The 22,046-nt window shown below is 45.5% G+C and overlaps 1 protein-coding gene across 1 annotated transcript in view; it reads left to right on the forward strand.

Annotated features, from left to right (window-relative positions):
* The window catches only part of LOC121282810 (doublecortin domain-containing protein 1-like), a 151,901-nt gene that overhangs the window by 61,605 nt on the left and 68,250 nt on the right, over window positions 1-22,046 (forward strand). Inside the window, exons 9-14 of the mRNA XM_041196625.1 lie at window positions 8,509-8,623; window positions 9,700-9,870; window positions 13,319-13,504; window positions 15,628-15,831; window positions 18,978-19,182; window positions 20,589-20,753. Of these exons, the coding sequence (XP_041052559.1) occupies window positions 8,509-8,623; window positions 9,700-9,870; window positions 13,319-13,504; window positions 15,628-15,831; window positions 18,978-19,182; window positions 20,589-20,753 (1,046 nt within the window). The remainder of the gene's footprint in view (window positions 1-8,508; window positions 8,624-9,699; window positions 9,871-13,318; window positions 13,505-15,627; window positions 15,832-18,977; window positions 19,183-20,588; window positions 20,754-22,046) is intronic.

Here is a 22,046-nt window from a genome sequence, read left to right on the forward strand (position 1 = left end):
CTGCAGTCTCATGTGGTGGAGATGCTCCCAGAATGCTGTTAGGGCAGGGAGATCCGGTATTTTGACCCAGTGACAATGAAGTAAGGGTATATGACAGTCATACATGTGTGAGACCTGAACTGAATATAATACCAGAGAAGTAATATGGAGGTCTGCCCTGAGAATATTTATGAATGCAGAGCTATTAAGCAACCTGTCGATTTGTGGAGTGGATTTTAATTAAGCATTGAAATCAGTGAAAGATTTGCATCAGCATCTATAGGGTTCTACTGCTCCTGTCCTGCATCATAGCTCCAGACAGGATTGGAAGTGAAAACTTGTTTGACTGCCCACCTTCCCATCTCTTTACTAAACGATCTTTTTTTTTTATTGACCAATTTCCTAGGATTTTAACCTCAGTCAGGAAATCTGCTTTTCACAATATCTCATACAAGCTGTCCATTTCTGTCATTGGTGGTATTTTTTAGTGAAAGATTAGATAAAGATGGATGAAAAAAGTCATTGAAAAAAAAATTGCTTTTCTGTCTCTGTGGCCGGGATTTTACAGTCCCGTTGGCATCGGGCGTCATGGTGGGTGCGGGTATAATATGGCGAGAAGGCCAAAAATCGGTTTTATGCCATTGTGAAACCAGTTTGCAATCGTCTGTTCCACCCGTCAGTGGCAGGATGTGTTTCCCACTGCCGCATGTCAGGAACATCATTTTAATACATTTGCATCTAATTATCAGCTCTGGTCACCAAGGCCTTCAGTCTGTCTGCGCTGCCTACAGACAGGCTGACGGAAATACTCAAGCATATGCTGGGGAGTAGGGACAAAGGCAGCACAGACTGACTGAAGGAATTACTCTAGCACATGCCGGGGGGTGGGGGGTGGGGGGGAGGGGGGATGGTGGGTGGCCACGCACTTGGAAAAGCTTGTCAAAAGTGAACGTTCTTCCGCAGCTGAGGCCGTTCAGCTGCAGCTCCATTAACATGCTTGGAATTGGGCTTCTGAAGCTTTTCTTCCCACTCAAGCAACACGAAAGCATGAAGATTCCACCAAATGCTCCAGAATTTTCCATCCCCCTGCAAATGAATGTGCATTTTGGGGGCAGCAGCGCAATTGACTGACTGGGTAAATTGTACAATCCCCTTGTGAAAGGTGGCCATGGCGCAGTCACTGGTGGAGGCGCTCACAGCCCCTTGCAATGTCTTTATTAAGGTTTGGACCAGTATCCATTATGATTCAAGCTAACAGCGCAGCCTTGCAGTGTGGGTTAGGAGAATGCCTGCGCCTGAGCTGAGAGCACAGCACGCAGTCCAGTGGCTGAAGCTGCCGCCAATTGGTCAGGTGGAGTGGGGTGGAGGCGGTGGGGTTTTGGACAGCACTACATGCAGACCATCCAGGTGGTTGCCAGCACTTTCCTGCATGCATGAAGGGACCTTCAGATTTAACCAAGATAGTTTCTTAGTACACCCATGCCAACCCATGCATCTCTCTCTTTGATCCAGCAGGAGGAGAACATCAGGACCATGGATCCTGGTGATTTAGTGGTATGCCGCATGGCTTACAGGGACCAGAGAAGAAGAAGAAGAAAGCAACAGGTTTGCCTGGCTCAGCAAAGGGAGGAGTACATTCCTCAAGATGGAGGGCCAGGGCCTGCTGCACACACAGCTGAAGACCCACAGAGAGCCATTGCTTTAGGCGCTTCATTAGACCCAGGGTCCATAGAGGTGCCTGTCATTCCTGCAGATGATTGACAACCAGTGTCAGTGACGACACTGCATGTCTAGGGAACAGGTTAGTTACATATGCCACCTACTGCAGGATTTGGCACCGCAGGGGCATGGAGGGCATCCAATTGTCAGTGGCCGTGAAAGTGACCACTGCGCTCAATTTTTACGTCAGTGGCGCCTTCCAAGGCTCCACAGGTGACCTGTGTGGGATCTTGCAAGCCTCCACTCACAAGTGTATCCAGGAGGTCATGGACACAATCTTCATGAAGGCACAGAAATTTGTGCATTTTGCCCAGGATCAGGAAAGCCAGGAAGCAAGAGCACTGGGATTTGCACAGATATCAGGTTTTCCATAGGTGCAGGATGCCATCGACTGCATCACAGGATGCTTAGATCTCCATGGCAACAAGCAGTCAGCTACATCAACTGCAAGGGCTTCCACTCACTGAATGTTCAGCTGGTATGCAACCACCACAAGCACAGCCTGCAGCATCCATGACTCCTACATCCTTAGCCGGTCTCATATCCCTGACATCTTCCAGGATCCAGAGAGGCTGCAGGGTTGGCTCCTCATGGACAAGGGCTATCCACAGAAGACGTGGCCGATGATGCCCATGTGTCAGACTGCTGCAGAACAACAGTACAATGAGGCTGATGCCGCGACCTGGACTTTGGTGAAGCAAACAATAGGAATTTTGAAAATGAGGTTCCCGTGCCTTGATAGGTCTGGTGAAGAACTGCAATGCAGTCCCTAGAGGGTGTCACGCATTACTGTCACTTGCTGAGTGCTTCAAAACCTGGCACTGCAAAGCAGGGAGGACCTGGCTGAGGAGGAGATGGAGGAGCTGCACATATCCTCTGATGAGGAGGATGTCAAAGGGGCTAATGGTGAGGAGGTCCCCGAAGGTGAGATTGCCGGCAATGAGGCCATCGCACTGGTCAGATGAGGCAGGTGCGCTTGGGAGGCCCTCATAGCTGCAAAATTCATGGAGGATGAAGAAGAGATGCAGTGAGGGCAGTTCTGACATCCTCACACACCACAAAACAAAAACAGAAGCAGAAATACCTGGAAAAACTCAGCAGTTCTGGCAGCATCGGCGGAGAAGAGCACAGTTGATGTTTCGAGTCCTCATGACCCTTCAATAGAACATCCTCACCTTGGGTCAGTGAATGTTTGACTCCTGTGTGGTTGATGGCAGCGCACATACCCTCAGTGCTCAGGATCATGTCATGGAGATGCAGCGGAGGCCCATATAGTGCCTAGATTCCAGGAGGATGATGATGACGCACTGGGAGGTCACTTCATAGATCTTCATTCTGCCTTTGTGAATGCCTGATTCCTGTCTGGCTGAGGGCAGCTCGGTGATCAGGGTCATATCATGGAGATGCAGCCGTGAAACTTTAAATGCGCGTGATCCTTTGCCAGCTTTTAGCATCCGCCCCCTTCTGGACTGAGACACCTGCCTTTATCTTGTGCAGGAGCCAAGGTTTCACATCTGAGTGACATGAACGCAGCTTATTATCATAAGGAGCCATAGGCAAGTAGACATTCTTGGAAGTTTATTTATAATAGTGAACATTAAGTAGACGTGATTAACACCCATGCCCAGGCTGTACAGCTGCATCTTCTTAACCTTCCTAACCCTGCCACTACGTCTTGGTGCTCCTCCAATATCCACATTGGAGGTGGAGACAGCCTGCTGATTGCCACATCCTTTCTGTGATGACCTTGGTGGGCGTCCTTTGGAGACCTGGAGGGCCCTTGTCTGCTTTCGGGGTCCTACTGTGTGGCAGTGGCACCCTCCTCAGCCTGTGGAGCTGGAGCTGATGGCCTCACAAGAAGAGAGGATTTGGATGTGATTGACACTCCCAGAGTCACCTTGGTGGATGGCCCTGAGGTGTGCCCCTGCTGATCCTCCTCCCTATGTGCCGAGGGCCCCTCGCTGTCCCCCTTAAGGAGAAGGGCTGCACTGCACCCCTCTCACGTTGACGCTGTTGGAGGCCAACCATGGTGGCAGTGATGGAGTTCAGCCTGCGCAGCAGTGCAGTACTGATGTACTGGACCAAAGTCTCCATCGCAGCCGCCATCCAACCAGTGTTGACCTCGGTCCTTTGGCATGCCGGCGCTATCAACTCAGATGGAAGGCGGATGGACTCCTCCGATGGCCTTGCAATCTGAGGAGTGCAACGGGCATCCCTTCCTGATGTTCCTGAGCTTGCCCTTGCAGTTCCAGCAACTGAGGTATGACTGAGTTCAGAGACTCATCATCTGACTCGGACTCAGCAGATTTCTGGTCTCCAGCAGTCCTCCAAGTTGTGGAAACCTGGGAAGTCCTGCCACCGCCTGCTGTAGATCGGGCAGTGCGATGTGCTCACCAGATTGTGACCCTGAGGCTACTCTAGAACTAGGTTCCATTGAGGTGTGTGTTCCTGTACTGGTGGAGTGTCTGGGTGAGCGCTGTGACAGGTCTTCAGTTAGGGTGTCATCAGATTCTCCTTCCGAGGTGTCTTCGGAGCTTGAGTCGAGGACCTGGCTCATGGACCCCCTTGGCTGCTTCCCAGATGTGCCTATGAAAGCAAGGAGAGATAATTAGTGCATAGCAGCGGGCTGCGGAACAGGCGAACTGACTCACAGCATGGTTGTCTGATGGATGTTGCACTGCTGGATCCTCAATTGTTTGAACACCACCAACCTCACTGTCAGCACAGGAACGGTCCAGATTCTTGCTGACCAGCTGGATGGCTCTATTTTCAAAATCAGTGAGGACCTTGTGTCAGGCATTCCTCCACCAGTCTGCGGGCTCTTCCTTTCGTTGTGTGCCAGCTGTCCTGCATGGAGACAGATGGAGTGAGTGGAGTAAGAAAGACGGCAGAAGAGAATGATGCCTGGCATGTGTCGGTGGTGAGTGGTGCCATAATTGGCAGGTATGTGTGAGAGAGTGAATAGTGGTGTCGTTTGAACTGGCAGTGAGTGTGATTCCTGTGGATGTGTGATGAGTTTGTGGGTGTGTGAGTTGAGAGTGATAAGAAGAGTGACTTACCCTGGGGGAATGGAGGAGATAATTCACCCTCTTTTGGCACTAGGCGGCTATCTGCTTTTGCAGGCTGTTGGCGCTGACCACCGCTGCCACCTCCTCCTATGCTGGATTGGTGACCACGCTCGCTGGTCTTCACGCTGAGTAGGGGCAGAGTCGGGCCTCCACTGCATCCGAGGGAGACATTGCTGAATTTGGCGGCAACATGTTTCCTCACTTTGGCAGCCATGACTTTGCAGCAGCTTCCAATCCCTTAAAGAGAGCTAGCTCTGTGCAGGGGCACCCTTTAATTATGGCGCCCGGATTACTGAAGGCCTGAAGTGACAGAGGGGTGGGCAAATCAGAGGCCGCCCCGCCAATGACCCGGCATGCTTACCAGGAATGTATAATTAATGAGGCGGAAGGCACAGGGAATAGGACGATATGGTGCAGGAAGCCACCATTGTAGCTGGTGGGTAAAACGTCCTTTTTCCCCACCCGTGACCACACTTTGTGCAAATCTGGGACAATTCCGTTCTATATTTCTTTGCCTTTTCCTGTTCTTTAAGGTATTCCATCTCAAAATTTAAGTTTCACAAGCCCAATTGCCTCGACTATTCCCACTGAACTGCTAACCACGCAACATTCAATCCTGGCTCCCACGTTAGATGATAATGTTAATGGTTCTCTCTTCAGGTACCGTACTCCTCTCCATCTGATCTGCTGTCTTCATGCCACTCTGCATAAAACAATCCCTGACCCCTCTGTCCTTGCATCCCATCATATCAGTCCAAAATACAAGGCTGAAGCATTTGTAACCATCTTCACTCAGAAGTGCCGAGTGGATGATCCATCTCGGTCTCCTCCAGTGGTCCGCAGCATCACAGATGCCAAATTCAGCCAATTGGATCCACTCCACATGATATCAGGAAATAGCTGATAGAACAGGATACAGCAAAGACTATGGGCCCTGACAATATCCTGGCAGTCGTTCTAAAGGCTTGTGTTGTTAAACTAGCTGTGCCCCTGGCACTGTTCCAGTGCAGCTACAACACTAGCATCAATCCGACAATGTGGAAAATTGCCAAAAAGGTGGATAAATCCAATTTGGATAATTACTGGCCGGTGAGTCAACTCTTAACAACAGCAAGGTAATGGCAGGTGTTGTGAACAATACTATCAAGTGACACCTGTAGAAATGGGGGACGCAGTGATGTAGTTGTATTGTCATTGGTGTAGTAATCCCTAAGACCTGGGATAATGTTCTGAGGACCTGGGTTCAAATCCCACCATGGCACAAAGTTGAGAGCTGGTCTTAGAGCATATTAACCGTAAATGAACTGTTCAATATTGGGGAAGGAAAAACCCTGCTCATTGATACCCGTTTTGGCTTCCTTGAGGGTCACTTGGCTTCTGACCTCATTACAACCCTAGACTAAAGTCAACGAAACTGCTGATCTACATTGGTTCCTGTTTAACCAATGACTCAATTTTAAAATTCTCATCTTCGTTTTCAAATCTCTCCATGGTCACACCCCTCCCTACCCCTGTAATCTCCTCGAGCTCAACAATCCTCTGAGATATGTGCTCTCCCCCAATTCTGACTTCTTGAGCATCCCCAATTTTAATCATTCTACTATTGGTGACCATGTGTTCAACTTCCTAGGCTCTAAGCTCTGGAATGTACTGCCTATACTCCTAAGCCTCTCTGTCTCACTTTCTTCTAATATCTCCTTATGTGGTTCCAAGTCAAATTCTGTCTATTAACACTCCTGTGAAGCATTGTGGGACATTTTATCACTTTAGAAATGCTATATAAGCAAGTCATTGTTGGTTTTAAGGGTTGCCCTGCAGCTGAATATTACTTGTTCTTTTAAGGCTTGTCCGATTCTGTGTAAATATTATCTTTTTAATTCTTTCATGGTATGTGGGTGCCACTGGCAATACCAGTATTTTTGCCCATCCTAATTGCCCTTGCTAGGTCATTTCAAAGGACAGTTGAGAGTCAGCCACATTGCTGTGGGTCTGCAATCACATGTAGGCCAGAGCAGATAAGAACGGTAGATTTCCTTCCCTAAAGGGGCATCAATGAGCCAGATGGGTCTTTACAACAATTGATGATAGTTTCATGGTCACTATTACAGAGACTAGCTTTTTATATTTCAGCTTTCTTAACTGAAATCAAATTTCATCAGGTACCATGGTGGGATTTAAACCCATATGCCCAGAGCATTAGCCTGGGTCCAGCAACATTACCACTATACCACCATCTCTCTCCTCTGGCCAGTTATCAATGCTTGTCCAGTCGGATTCTGTGTTCTGTTATTTGAAAAAATGTAAGTAGCATTGAGCCAAGTTTTTGTTTCCCAGGAGAGACATGGGCCAGGATTTTATGGCCCAGCCGCACAATGTCTTCCTCGGCGGATGTGGCGAGCCATTTAAATCTCCATTCAGTTCAGCCAGACTGTAATATCCCACCGGTCAGGAGGGGCTGTAAAATCCTGGCCTTGTATTTCACCTTTTTATTCTGAACAATATCTCTCTTAGTTGAAGCATCATATAACATATAGATGAGTCCAGTGAGCATATATATTTTTGGTTTGATTGTTTTCCTTTGTAATTCATGGTTTCTGCCCACATCACATTTAAATGTATTTGAATGAATTTGAATATAATCACAGAATGGTTACAAGCAGCAGGAGGCCATTCATCCCTTTGTGTCCTTGCCAGCTCTCTGCAAGAGCAACTCGGCTAGTTCCACTCCCCTGCCCTTTCCTCTTAGCTCTGAATTTCTTTTTTCTCTTTAGATAATTATCCAATTCCCTTTTGTAGGACATGATTGTATCTTTATCTGCTTCCACCACACTTTTGGGCAGTGCATTTCAGATCCTAACCACTTGCTATGTTAAAAAAACTCTCATATCACCAAATTAAATAATCTCACTTTCCTCACCCTGCTTTTTTTCCCCACAGCCCTGTGGATTTTTCCTTTTCAAGTATATGTCTAATTCCCTATTGAAGGTGTGTGACCCTCTCCATTGGATTTTGTTCCTTGGTGTCATACCCTTTCCATCCTTTATGTGTGATATGTTAACTTTTATTGCAAAGGAGTTGGAGTATATAAGTAAGGAAGTCTTAGTGAGACTATGCCTGGAGTACTGTGCAACTTTTGTCTCCTTGTCTTGGATTGCAGCAAAGACTCACAATACTGATTCTTGGGGTGAGAGTTTTCTTCTGTTTAGAGATTGGGTAGAATGGGCTTATGCTCACTGGAGTTTCAAAAAATGTGATCTCATTGAAAGTTATAAAATTCTTAGAGAGCTTGACAAGCTAGATCCCGAGAGGTTGTTTCCCAGGACTGTTGATTCTAGAGCTCAGGATCATAGTCTCAGGGTAAGGGGTTGGATATTTAGGACTAAGATGAAGAGAAATTTCTTCACTCAGAGGGCTGTGAATCTTTCATATTCTGCAGCTGCTCAGTCATTGAGTATATTCAAGACTGGATCAATAGATTTTTGGACACTAAGGGAATCAAAGGATAGGGCAGGAAACTGGAGTTGATATAAAAGCTCAGCCATGATCTTACTAAATGGCAGTGCAGGCTTGAGGGGCCAAATGGCCTACCCCAGCTCCTATTTTTTTTATTTTAATGTTTACTTTGAACCGCAAGGAGAGAAAGATCTGTCTTGTTAACTTGAAACTGAGCCTGTGTGAAGTAACATAACCATGCTCTTACTGCAGAGGAAAACAATTCAAATTCTGTGCATTGACTCAACAGGACATTCCATTTAATGGGTAATCCTGATCTGGTGCTCGCAGTCTCAATGCCCCAAATTAAATTGGGTGATGGCAAGAATGTGATGGAAATTCAGGGATGTTCAATTATCCTTCAGGTCAGCATCATTTCAATTATTCCATTCACTACTGATTTTTTTAAAACTGTGTAATTATAATGAAACATGAACGTACATGATGTAGTACAAAATATATTATTGTGTGCCGATCAAACAGACTCATGCCGAATGAAAAAATAATCATAGGCTTAAACTGCTCAGTGCAGTGACAGTAATGTACAGTTAAATGTTGCAATCATCTTAAGAATGCGTTTGTTCTCAAGCTTTCCACTTTGTGGTATCGCATGTTTTAGGACTGGACTCAACTCTGAAGTGGAGGGGGTAGCCTCACACTGGCCTACCTTGGGCACTATGTGAAATCCAGTACCAGAATGGGTTTAAAATGTAGCTGAGTTTACCATAGTGAGACTTCACTCGGAGGGAATGATCTCCTGCCTGAGTTAGAAGGCTATACATTCAAGTGCTGCTCCAGGGGCTCGAGTACACAACCTAGGCTGACACTTCATTGCCATATTGGGGGTGAATATGGAAAACCTTATGATGCATTTCAAAGAAGAGCAGGGCATAATCTTGTTCAACATTTAACTCTCAACCAACATCACAACAAGCAGCTTATCTGCTCATTTTTCTCATTGGTTTATGGAACCTTGCTGTACACAAATTGGCTGCCACATGGTGTCAGCTGTGGCTCACTGAGTAGCACCCTTGTCTCTGTTGGAAGGCTGTGGATTCCTGTCCTAATACCGAAACTTGAGCATGTAATCTAAGCTGTCCCCTCAGTGAAGTACTGAAGAAGTGTTAGACTGTCAGAAGTGCTGTTTTCCAAATAACAAGTGAAAGAGAGGCCTCATCTGCCTTCTTAGGGGGAACATAAGTGATCCCATGGCACTACTTAAAAAGAGCAGGGGAGTTCTGGCCAATGTTCTTGCCTAGATTATGTGTTTAAGTCTCTGGAGTGGAGCTTGAAAATATGAGCTCCTGACCCAGTGGCAAGGGCCAACCCCAGCAGAAGTCCATTGTATCTTCAAAGCTTCTACTTTTGTAATGGCTACAAAGATCTCCCTTTATCTGAATTGATGTTTCCTCGATGTAATATTTTTGATATCTTACCACAGAAGTATAAAGGGTACAGTTATGGAGTCGCTAATCAGAAATGGTTCTGGATGCCAGAGATAAAAGTGCTGTGTGCTTTTTATACCTCAGTATTGGATAATGAAATTACAGCAGCCAATCAAGCCTCTGTGTGCACCTTCTGCATCTGTAAAACAGAGGAACTAGATCAACCTGTAAGTGAATCAGAAGCCCCATTTCCATTGTAATTTTTTTTATATAAATGGGATGGAACCTTTTAAATAACTTATATTTGCAGGTATGTGTATGTTTGGAGCAGTTACTTCAGCCTAACTGATAAAGAATCTTGAACCAGTGCCCAACCAGGCTTAGAGAAATTTGGTTTGCTTGTAATTCATCTTTCGCTTTATTTTCTGATGTTACAGAACTGGGGCAAAAATGAAACCAAATCTAAAATGACATTCTTGATCCTGGATGGTGCCTGAGTCTCTTTTGGCCACAAAGCACCATAGACATACCCTGTATATGACCCAAAAACATTGATCCATGTGCTTCTGTATGAGGCACTAAAACCTCTGACACTGATCAATGGCACTGACCACTACAGGACACTTTGGCTACAGTTTATGCCCATTGACAAAAATGAATGAAAAGTCTAGCCCACCAAGTATCTCCCTTGCCATAAAACCATTGGAGATAGCAGATACTTATCCCTAAATCAGAGAACCATACAGCATAGAAGGTAACCATTTGGCCCATTATGTCTGTGCTGGCTCTTTGAAAGAGCTCTCCAATTAGTTCCACTCTCCTGCAGTTTCCAATATATCCAGTTCCCTTTTGAATGTTGCCATTAAACCTTCTTCCACTACCCTTTCAGACGTGCATTCCAGGACATAACAAATCACTCCAGAAAAAAATATTCCTCATCTCCTCTCTGGTTCCTTTGCCAGTTACTTCAAATCTCTGTCCCATGGTTACCAATCACTCCAGCAGTGGAAACAGTTTCTCCTTATTTAGTCTATCAGAATTTTGAACACCTCTGTTAGATCTCCCCTTAACCTGTTTTGTAATGAGAATGCTCCCAGCTTCTCTAGTCTCTTCACATAACTGAACTCTCTTATCCCTGGACTTCTTCTCCATTCCTCCACCTGCTCCAACCAAGGCACAACACTTGAATCACATATTTTATTGATGCAAGAAACCAACTAACTGGGCACCATCAGTTATGAAGTTAATGATTGGATATGGTCAACAGTGGTCAAAGTGACAGTAGGAGGTGGGTGGCCATTCTTTCACATTTGGGGTCCTTGAATTCAGAACGAATGAAGTTTTCCCCTTATAATGATCCGTTATATTTTTCACTGGTCTTTATATAGCGGTTGACCAGATATTGCTACTCCATGTGACTCATACATGACTGCTATCATTCCCAAGTTCAGTCCGACAATAATCATTTAAAGGGCAATTGTGATTGTCACTGGCAGTCTGACCATTGCTGTAGGTCAGGAATTTCTTCAGAGCTGCTCATGCTCCATCTTCATAGCCTCACCAGGATTGGGTTTCCGCTGCATTTCTTGTGAGGCGTCAGCAACCAAACAAGAGCACCTCTGAGGAAAGTCCCAACCATAAGGTACCCAGCTTCATGTTGAATAGAAATCCTCCCAGAATTATTAATACTGCAATTTGGGAGGCACATCCAGAACAGTTGAAGCATTGCTGTTTAATCCATTCCACAACATCAACTAGTGTAGTCATTGGGAATAGAATGATCATATTGAGGTACCTAGTAGTGTAGGGTATAGAAGGGGTGAAATTTGAGGTGCAGTAGCCTGAGGCAGTTTTCTATAAATTGCTGCTGATATATACCCACCCCTTGTGTACAACCTTTACTCCCAAAGCTCTGCCCCAGGGCTATTAAATGATATAAGCCATATTTATTAAGTGCTCCAAAAAAATTTACAACTCTTTGGAACAAATTACAACTCTTTCTATGAAAGCTGATGTAACTAAAGAAATATTGGCCTTCAACATCTTAAACCTAGGTTTACTGAAGCTCTTTGAAGATTAAAGTGGGATCTCATCTACACGACAGCTTCATCTTCCCAGAGTGGTCCATCCCAATGATTAAGTTAGCCTCATGAACATCAAATAACATTTTGATTTCCTTCAAAGAGAGGGAGGTGAAGAAGAAATGATATTGTATTCTTAAGAAAGAGATGTAAAGAGGAGCCATTAGAAAGTGTGCAGCTTTGATAAAGTAATACCAAATAGACTAACAGAATTATTACCTCTTAAAAAGTTGAATATTATATAACAAAATGAAAGATCTATTGCAGTTGACTCAACTATGAAGTATGGAACTCTCTTTCTAAACCCCACTACCTTGCTACTTCTCTGTCCCATGTCAAAAGCCTCTTCATACCTTTTCAATGATCACTCAGCTCCTCTAATTCTTTTCTTACTATTGGTTCATGCCAAAACCTATGCTGTGAAGCATCATAAGAAGTTTTAATGTATGTTGAAGCTATAGAAATAGCGGGGTGTATTTTAACCCCTCAAAATGCATGGGTTGGCATCAGGTCAGATGTTAAAATTGTAAAAATCTCAAAATTGACCCCAATCCTCCATTGATCAATGTACTTCTGGATTTAATGGAGGTGGGACAAAGGGCAGGCAGCCAATCTACTGCCAGAAGGCAGGTTGGCAATTTGAATATTTTAATAAGGCTAGCAGCCTTTGATTCAGCCTAAAAAGTTTTCCAGGTTTAACAGTGGACTGGCTGTGCCAGGCCTTGGGAAGCCTAGCAGCTGAAGGGAGGTAAAAGCAACTTGGGAGAGAAGTCAAGTGCCTTTACAGCACTGCTTGTGGGCCAGGAGGAGCAGGAGTGCTCCCCCCAACATCCCCTTGCCCCCATGCAATGTCACTGACATTGGGGATTTGCCTCTCCCCCACCCCCGCACCCCCCCAACCACCAACAACATGGGTGGGTATCTGACTCCCCTCCCACCTCCTGCAACCTCCCAGTATCAGGACCGTAGATTATTGTTATTATAGACTTCCAAGGAATTTACAGCATAGAAACAGGTAATTTGGCCTAACTGGCCTATGCTGTTGTTTACGTTCAACATAAGCCTCCTCCAACCATACTTCATCTAACCCTTTCAGCATAGCCTTCTATTCCTTTCTCCCTAGTATGTTTATGTAGCTTTCCCTTAAATGCATTCATGCTATGTGACTCAACTACTCCTCGTGGCAGTGAATTCCACAATCTAACCACTCTTTGGCTAAAGAAGCTTCTCCTGAATCACTCATTGGACCATTTTATATTTATGACCCCTAGTTTTGGACTTCTCTACAATTGGAAACATTTATTTCTATCAATCTCTTCATAATTTTAAAATTTTGGAAAAAATAGAGTCCCAGCCTGTTCAGTCTTTTCTAATAATTATAGCCTCTGAAATAATTCTGGTATATCTTTTTTTGCATCTCTCCAGTCCATCTATATCCTTTTTGTGATATAGAGACCAGAATGCTAAGCTTTCTAGATTTTGTACGGAATTATGTACACATAACTTATACAGATTTTCTCATTCAATGATGCATTTGTATCTGTGGAAAATCTCATCCATGAATCTCCTGTTTTCTATTTAATTCCTGTGTTAGGGTTATTCCATCACCCATGCCAGCACAAGGCAGAGAACCGTGGTGTGTCTGGCATGCGCCAGGGCACTGAGGGGATGGAATGTTATGACAAAACTCCACCCAGGTAACCCATTCATCTGTGCAACTGGCTGCGAACAGAGCCAGATTGAAGAAACTGGGCCTTTTAAGTACATCAGGGTTGCAAGGGTGAGTTATACTTTAATCTGGATGAATATTTAACAAAGTGAGTGAGTATTGATGCCACTGTGAATTACATTGTGCCAGCCATTGAGTTGGAAGTGGGACAGCATTTACAGAAGGACTCATAGAAAGCAATATATTTCATACCAAACAGTTTATTTACTCAGCAAATAGAGTCTATTTAGACAGATTCTCTACAAACGACAACAATGATTGAAACTGTAGCAAAGCCCTCCAATAAAAGCAGCATCGTTTTTCTACCAAAATGGAGTCAGTGGAGGATGATTCCATAACACAAATTGATTATTTCTCCATCTAAATGCAGTGAGTAGGGACAGTTAGATTACATAAATGATGTGTATAAAAATCAATCCCAGTCACTTATAGCAGTATGGCTTCCAGGGGTGATTGATGGGGGAATTACCCAAATCATCTCCATTCTGGGATTTGTGGTATCATTATACGCAACTTAACTGCAGTAATGAGGAAGTGTTGCACTGTAGGTTCTGATAATAAGATATGCAGTTCAGTTGGGACTAAAATAATTCCATGGGTTCTTAACCAGTTTAAAGTGGGTGAAGGTTCAGAGTGGTCAATTCCTAACTCATGACTTCTACCTTTTGCTTACTTTCTGAAGTCTAACAACACCTTAAATTAATTTCTCAAAAATCATATGACGTAGTGAGATCAGAGAAACTGGGATTGTTCTCCTCAGTGCAGACGAGGTGAAGGGGATTTCTCATTAAGTAGTTCAGAGTTCTGATGGGTTTTGACAAAGCAACTAAGTAGAAACTGTTTCCACTGGCAGTGGAGGTTGGAAACCAGAGAACACAAATTTAAGGTGATTGGCAAAAGAACCGATAGGGAAGAAGGCCATTCAGCCCCTCAAGTCTGTTCTGCCATTCAGTTAGATTATGGCTGATCTGTATTTTAATTCCATTTACTCACTTTCTAACCTTGCCTCACAAAAATCTATTGTTATTAGTTTTGGAGTTTTTAATTGACTCCCACTTTCAACATCTTTTGGGAGGAGAGAGTTCTGGAATTCCACTATCCTTTGCGTGAAGAAGTGCTTCCTGACATCACCCCTGAATGGCCTGGTTCTAATTTTAAGGTTATCCTTCCTTTTTCTCCAACAGAAGAAATAGTTTCTCTCTATTCACCTTATCAAATCTAACCAGAGGGGAAATGAGTGGAATTTTTTAAAGTAGTGAGTTGATACGAACTGGAATGCATTGCCTGAAAGGGCGATGGAGGCAGATTTAATAGCAACTTTCATAAAGAATATAACTTTGAAAAAGAAAATGTTGCAGCACTATGGAGACAGGGACTAATTGGATAGATCATTCAAAATACTGGCAGAGGCACAATGGGCTGAATGGCCTCCCTCTGTACTGTATGAACTATGAAACTATGAAATGCTGGCATCTGCTAAAGATACATGGTCAGAAGAGTTTCCTGTTTCTCAGCCCACTTTTGTATGAGTTGGATGGGGTTTTGTTGTTAGGCTGAAATGGGGGCTCTCCTGCTCACCACAGTATTGTCAGTGGTAGTGCCCGAAAAATGGCATAAATATAGCTGAGGCTTCCCATGTGGGCTGCAACTGAACCATGGGTCACAGCTTCCATTTCAGCTTTAAACAGGATCTGTGTGGCTTGTTCACATGGAAATCCTCTTTTAATAAAGTGTTCCCAGTCCTGCTACAGAAAAAAACTTCAATGACAACAACAACAACTTGCTTTTAATGTAGTAAAACATCCCAAGGTGCTCAGCAGGAGCGTTATCTGACAAAATTTGACACCGAACCACATGAGAAGATACTATATATTAGGAGATAATAGCTTGGTCAAAGAGCTAGGTTTTAAAAAGTGTCTTAAAGGAGCTGAGAGAAGGAGAGAAATGGGGAGGTTTAGGGATGAAATCCCAAGCTTAAGGCCTTAACAGCTGAAAGCAGGGCTGCTAACGATAGAGTGATTAGAATTGGCTATTCAAAAGATGAGTTAGAGGAGTGCAGATATCTCGGGGATTCAGTTTGGTAGTTGTCAGTCCAGTGTTGTGTTACCTTCTATTTAAAATGTTGCACATTGCATTTGTAAAGAGCGGGCAGACTTTACTTCTCTTGGTTGCAGGTTGACCTTTCTACCTCTGAAGCTGAAAATAGTTTGGCCTGTTGGGAAGAGAAATTGATTTCTTTGCGGAGGGAGACATCAGTCCAGACTATCTCACGGGAAATCTCAGCTGCCAAGACCCAACTGGCATTAAGAGTCTTGGCCTACCGAAATGGCACTGGATATAAGGATGGTCAATTGATCATTGGGACAACCTTTACCTCGGTAATAAAGCCAGGCTAAGTAAACAACATGTTCAAATGTAAAACAGAAAATGCTGGGAATAGGCAGCAAGTTTTGTCAGTCTCTCAGGAGAGGACTGGACAACCATTTTCAGTTCTGATGAAAACTATTTACTCCAGATATATAGAGTAGGAGGGTGAATGCCCATAAGGGGTAAGGGGAAGGGGCATTCTCCACTTGTCTGCTGTAAACTCAGTGAAAGAGTCACGGAAATCCTCAGAAAACGACAACCTTGAGTTCCAGTTTCCATTGGTAATTCTGTGATATACATTCAATTCTGTGTTGCTGCCTAATTCTCTGACTGTAGCAACTTTGGCTGTTCAATGCTCAGATTCCCAAACTACCCACGTAGTGCTTGGAATTGAGCTTTGTGTATATTTTAGTTTCCTGCACACAGGTTTAATTTTACATTTTAGTAAAGCCAAGCACTGAGACAGAAATAAAAGAGAAAAGAGAAAGCAGATTAGTTGCTAATTACTGCCTTTTGACTATCGATGATGCACTACCTTTTCCTGCAGAAGAGAGGGTAGTATGCCTGTGGGTCTGTTGCAATAAATTTAGGTTATATACCTGTCACAGATGAATAGATGACAGGATTTGCAAGCTGTGAGATGTGAGTGTGTGGATTCCAGCAGTGCGAAGTGTGTGAGGTTGAGGTGAAGCATATGGGTGCGAGGTTTGAGCTGTGGTTGAGATAGATTGTTGGTAGGAAAGTGACAAGGCTGTGGTTATTGGAGCAGTGTGCGAGACTGCCATTCATCTGTAATAATTGAACATGCATTCACTGACCTGACCAATCATGCAAGGTCATTAAATTGCTTGGGGCATTGCTTCCATGTTCTCAATGCCAGACTGTTGGTATTGACCACCATGGCCCCTTGTTCCTGCTGCCTACTGAACAATTGTTTGGAGGGCCTCCCAGATCCCCAGATGGAAGAGGACCTCTCTCCTTTGGTCCCCATCCTGCACCAGTGACTCTGCTGCGGCATCTAAAAACCTTGGGGACATGCTCTCATTCCTGTTGAGCCATTTTACATCCTTCCTGAAACCTTTAAATTTTATCCAAGCACTTTCAGCCTGTGCTGCAGGCCGAAAGCACCTCGCCTTTAAGAGGTGCAGTCTGGCTTTAAATAGTGTGGGTTAGCTTTAAGCTGTACCCACCACGCAAGAACTTGCAGCCCTTGATGGGTCGTGTGCAGCCACTCAGCAGTACATTCAGAGCAGGACTGCATGGCATAAGCAAGAAAATGAGCAGGCAGCACGAAGTTTGCATGTTGCCTGCATCGATAAGGCATGCAGTAATCACACATCGTGATTCCTGTACCTGATTTCTGAAGCTATCCAATTTAACCCCCTAGCAGCGTTAACTAAGGTTCAAATGTTGGAAAGCAAATTACAGTGAAATGCAAGCAACTAATCGATCCTGATATCATTGGGGAAGGATTGGAGGAGACTTTTAGAAACTGGGAAACCTGGAAATACAAGATACTCAGAGGTGCTGTCAAAGCTCCTCATTTGAATTCCTTTTCTCCATTTCCCACCTGGCAGCAGGACAGATCCAGAGGTCTGTGTTAGAAGCCGGCAGCCAGGGGAGGAAGGAGGGAGGGAGAGATGGTGAGGTAATGATGGTGGAGGGATCACTTGGGAGTGGGGACCTGATCAGGGGGACAGAGCAGGAGGGTTGCATCAGTCTGCTGGGGGTTGAGAGTGCAAGAAAGCATGAGGCGGGAAGGTCTTGTATCACAGGATGGAGGCAGAGCATGGTGCATTATTTTGGGGAGCAGGGAGGAAACAATCCAGGTCTTCCTGGTCCTCAAGGAGTGCTGGAATAGCACTCACCTGCCGGATCCGCGAATTCTCTCCTTTTATGTGCCAAGTTTCCCGATCCCACTGCTTTAAAATCCGATGGCTGCTAAAATCTGAGGTACACAACCTCATTAACATATTAAAATTACCGACCCGCCTCTAGCGAATGGATAACTTATTTGAGCCCAGTCCACCTGGGTTAAACCAGAACAGTGGGTTTGGGACCAGTTTCGTATTTTTAAGAATACAACTTCTCCCTACCACTTTCCCGCCACCTGCCCTGGAAGAGTAGTGCAGGTGGTGTGGTGGTTCAATTTCCCCCCCATTGGGAGTAAATTAATGCCCTGCACATGGCGAGTTTGTTGGCAGGGGCAATTCACTCTGGCGGGAGAATGGCAGATGGGCACCCAGTTGCCCTGCCGCCTCTACCACAATTAAGTCCATTGTGAGAAGGCCCGTGGACACTAATTGAAGCCCTGAGGTGGGCAATTAATGTCTGCTTAAGGATCTCATCCTGTAACCACTGGTGTTAACCCAGCAGCGGACAGGGGAATTCATTATGCGAGGAGCCCTGTTGGGGTTACTTGCAGACGGTCAGAGGAGGGGATTCCTTGCTCAAAGGCCACCACCCCCCACCCTCAACCTTGTTGCTAACACCCCTTCCTTCCCTTTCCCTTACAAACTTCACCTCATGATACCCTCCTGCCATCACTCACCTGTGGTGTGGGATCCAGGAATAATCCTAGGCCTCGGGTAAGTATCACACCACCACCAGCTGCTGCCTACCAGGTGGCACTGCCATTCAATACAGCTTCCGGCCTCTGATTGGTTGGCAAGTCGGCCCCTGGGGTCTTTAATCCAGGAAAAGGTCTGACATTGTCCACACAAGTGCCTGGGTGGCATTTCATTCATTGGGCCTTCTTAAAAGAAATGACTTGAGGCTCTAGTCGGCTCTTGAGCCGGTGGACAAAACCCTTGTCACCTCTATTAAATACCACCCATTGTGTGTGTAACTGGCAATAGCTAATGCAGAGATTACCATGTAACCCTTGAAATTAGTGCTGGCAATTAAATAAACAACTGATTAGCTCATTCAGTATTTTTCATATAGCTAGTGTTAATTTCTTGGGTTAAATTTTCATGTTTTGTACCCACTGTCCAACATCTTAGCGCAAGTGTCAAGCTGTCAAATTTAAAGGAATTAATTCCTCCTTTCAGGAGCTGGGAAAAGAATTTCACACAAACTGTGTCAACAATAATAATTACTTTCTCATTTTCATGTAATGCATTTTCCTTTATCTTCTCTGGTTGCCTGGATCTAGTTGCTTGCCACATGTACTCAGAGACTAGGACTCGCCAGGCCAGCTTGCAGACTGTACGTTGCAGATGGAAGCCTGATACTGACTATAAATGAACTGACAGCATGGGCAGTCAACGAGACTTTACAGGAACACAAATCCAAAACAAAACAAGATGCACAGGGTGAGGATGGAAGACCTGAGGAGTCAAGTGGGGAGATCAAAGAAGGTATGCCAATCGTTTTATACGCACATTACCTCACCTCCCACAGCCTTGTTTGTGAGCCCTGGGATCTGATATGCAGTTACAGGTGACAACTGTTAACCTTACCTGCTCTTTTCTAGCTACTGCTCATGTGTGTCCCCTTGTGAAAAGGTCTAACTAGTTAAGTTGCTGTTTGGCGAGAGACCAGGATACCAGGGAGTACTCACCAATGCTGCCTCCAGTGCTGCCACCACATCTTTTACTTTCCCCCCAAGAGGTCAAACGCTTCCTCGGTTTACCATTTCACCTGAGAGATGACACCTACGATAGCACTGCACTACTTTGGTGCGGACAGACTAGGGGTGGAATCTTGTGCCTTCCCCATTGGCACGTTTGGTGATGGGTGGCTACTTAATCAAATGGGAGGGCAGTGGGTTGTGACCCCATCACCTCCTTGCCTCTAACGCGATTAAGTCTGTGGTGGGAATGCCCATGGATGGCCTCGCCACCCTGCTGTCAATCAAGCCTTAAATTTCCACTTAAGTGCCTCATCCTACTATTGCTGAAATTAGCCCAGTGATGGGTGGGAGGGCTCACCATGTGGAAAGCACAACAAACAAACTGTTAGGGTTACTTGCGAACGCCTGACGGTGTCCCTTGTTCAAAGGCAATCAGTGCCTGATCGAGGGATCCGGCACTAGGATGGGGGGCCTGTTGAGAGCCATACCCCTCCCCTCACTGCTGACCTCCCTGACCCAGCGAACCCCACCTCATGACCCCCTCCTGCCATCACTCATCTCTAGCCTGGTATCCAGCAAAAATCTTAGGCCTCGGATGGGCGTTGTACTGGCACTAACCACTGCCTCCCCCATGACACTGCTGTTCAGTAGAGCTGCCAACCTCTGCTTGGCTGGCAGCTCTCGGGGGGCAGAACTTTTGCCTCCCTTTGCCCCCAACCCCGCAGTCATTGATCCCTGGAGAAGGCCCGCCCCTGGCCTGTCAAATCCCTGAGTGGAACAAGATGTGGTGGACCTTCCCAAATGAAGGAGACATGGGGCTCTCGCAAGCCTTCTAGCTGGTTGCCGAGACCCCTGTCACACTCACAAGATCCTGGCCTGGATTCTGTGCTCAAGTTCCTGGTGTGGGGCTTGAACGCATAACCTTCTAAGTCAGATGTGAGAGTACGACCTACTGAACCACAGCTTGTATCTGTTTCAGCCAGAAGGGTCTGACAAAAAATCAGAAAGGATGTCAAACGTAGCGCAAGTGGTTGGGTGAGCAGCTGCTTGATTTTGGGTCCAGTTACTACCCCACTTCTGAGGACAAATAGGATGGAAATCGGGGGAAATATCCCCCTCAAGTTATCTTTTATTATACAGTCCCTCCTGTACGACTTGGTTCATTCCTGTGGTGCATGTTTTTGCTCCTAGACTGGGCTAAGTTGCCAACCCCAGAGAATGACGACTCGGAGCAGAGGTTACCCCAGGTGACCCCAGAGGACGTGAAGAGAATGGACACGGAGCTCGTAAACCTCATTGTCAGGAACCCCATTGAGGTCTGGGTCTCCTGTGGAGAATCATTCGTGCCTTTGAGTGGTAAGAGCTAAGAGCTAATAGCTGATATTTTGATCATTAAAAAATGGGTGCAGTGTATCCACAGTGTAATGTTTTCATACAAACCTTTATAAGATAGGTCATTATTTTTGCAAAAAGGACAGAAAATACTTAAAATATTCAGATGGTTAGGCAGCATTGACCTGAAATGTTATGGGGAATTTTATCCTCTGATAATGTACGGATTTGGATCAAATGGGGAATTAAAATGTTAAAAATCTTAAACCCAATACCAACCTGCCCCCAACAACCCACCCCCCTCCACCACCCCCCCCCCACCAAGTCCCGTGCATCCAGTTTTAACGTTGATGGCACAGGGTAGAAGGTGGGTGGATAGCAACCAACCCACTTTCAGAGGCAGCTTGGTCATCTAAATGTTTTAATGGGTCTGCATGCCTCAGATTTAATTGCCACTTTAAATTTAACTTGGGCTGGCTAGGTTTCCCAGGCCTCAGGACACTGAGCAACTAAACAGAGGATAGGACTGCTGGATCGGGCAAGGCACGAGTCAGGAGTGTGATGGAACACTCTCCACTTGCCTGGATGAGTGCATCTCCAACACTCAAGAAACTTGACACCATCCAGGACAAAGCAGCCCACTTGACTGGCCTATTCATCACCTTAAACATTCATGCCGTCCTTCACTTGTGCACAGTGGCTTCACTGTACCATCTACAAGATGCCCTGCGGCAACTCACCAAGCTTCCTTTGACAGCACTTTCCAAACCCACGACCTCCACCTAGAAGGAAAAGGACATCAGATACATGGGAGCACCACCGCCTGCATGATCCCTTCAAATCGCGCAGCATCCTGACTTGGAAATATATCGCCACTCCTTCACTGACGCTCGGTCAAAATCCTGAAACCCTCTCCCAAACAGCACTGTGGGTGCACCTACACCACATGGTCTGGCCTTGCCAGCAATGCTCATATTCTACAAATGAATAAAAAAAAAATCATTTTAACTGCTAGATTCAGCTTAGCAGCTTCCATTATTACCCCATCCCCAATCGAACACTACCCCTCACAACTTCGAACCATGACCTCCCACCTTCAGCCCTACCTTTCCAATCCCCCCGCTCCCTCCTCTGTGCTCCCACCTTCTAATCATCCATTTGGCCTTTGATCTCCTCCCTTACATCCCTGTTCTCCCTCTGACCACTAATCCTTCCCTCCCTCCTCTCTGCCCTGTAGCCCCGGCCTAGTTTCAAGTGTCTTTCCCCCCTCCAACACCCCCCCACCCCACCCCAACCCCCCCCTGTTGGGCCTCATGG

The sequence above is a fragment of the Carcharodon carcharias genome, chromosome 10 (genome assembly GCF_017639515.1).
Source record: "Carcharodon carcharias isolate sCarCar2 chromosome 10, sCarCar2.pri, whole genome shotgun sequence".
Lineage (NCBI taxonomy): Eukaryota > Metazoa > Chordata > Chondrichthyes > Lamniformes > Lamnidae > Carcharodon > Carcharodon carcharias.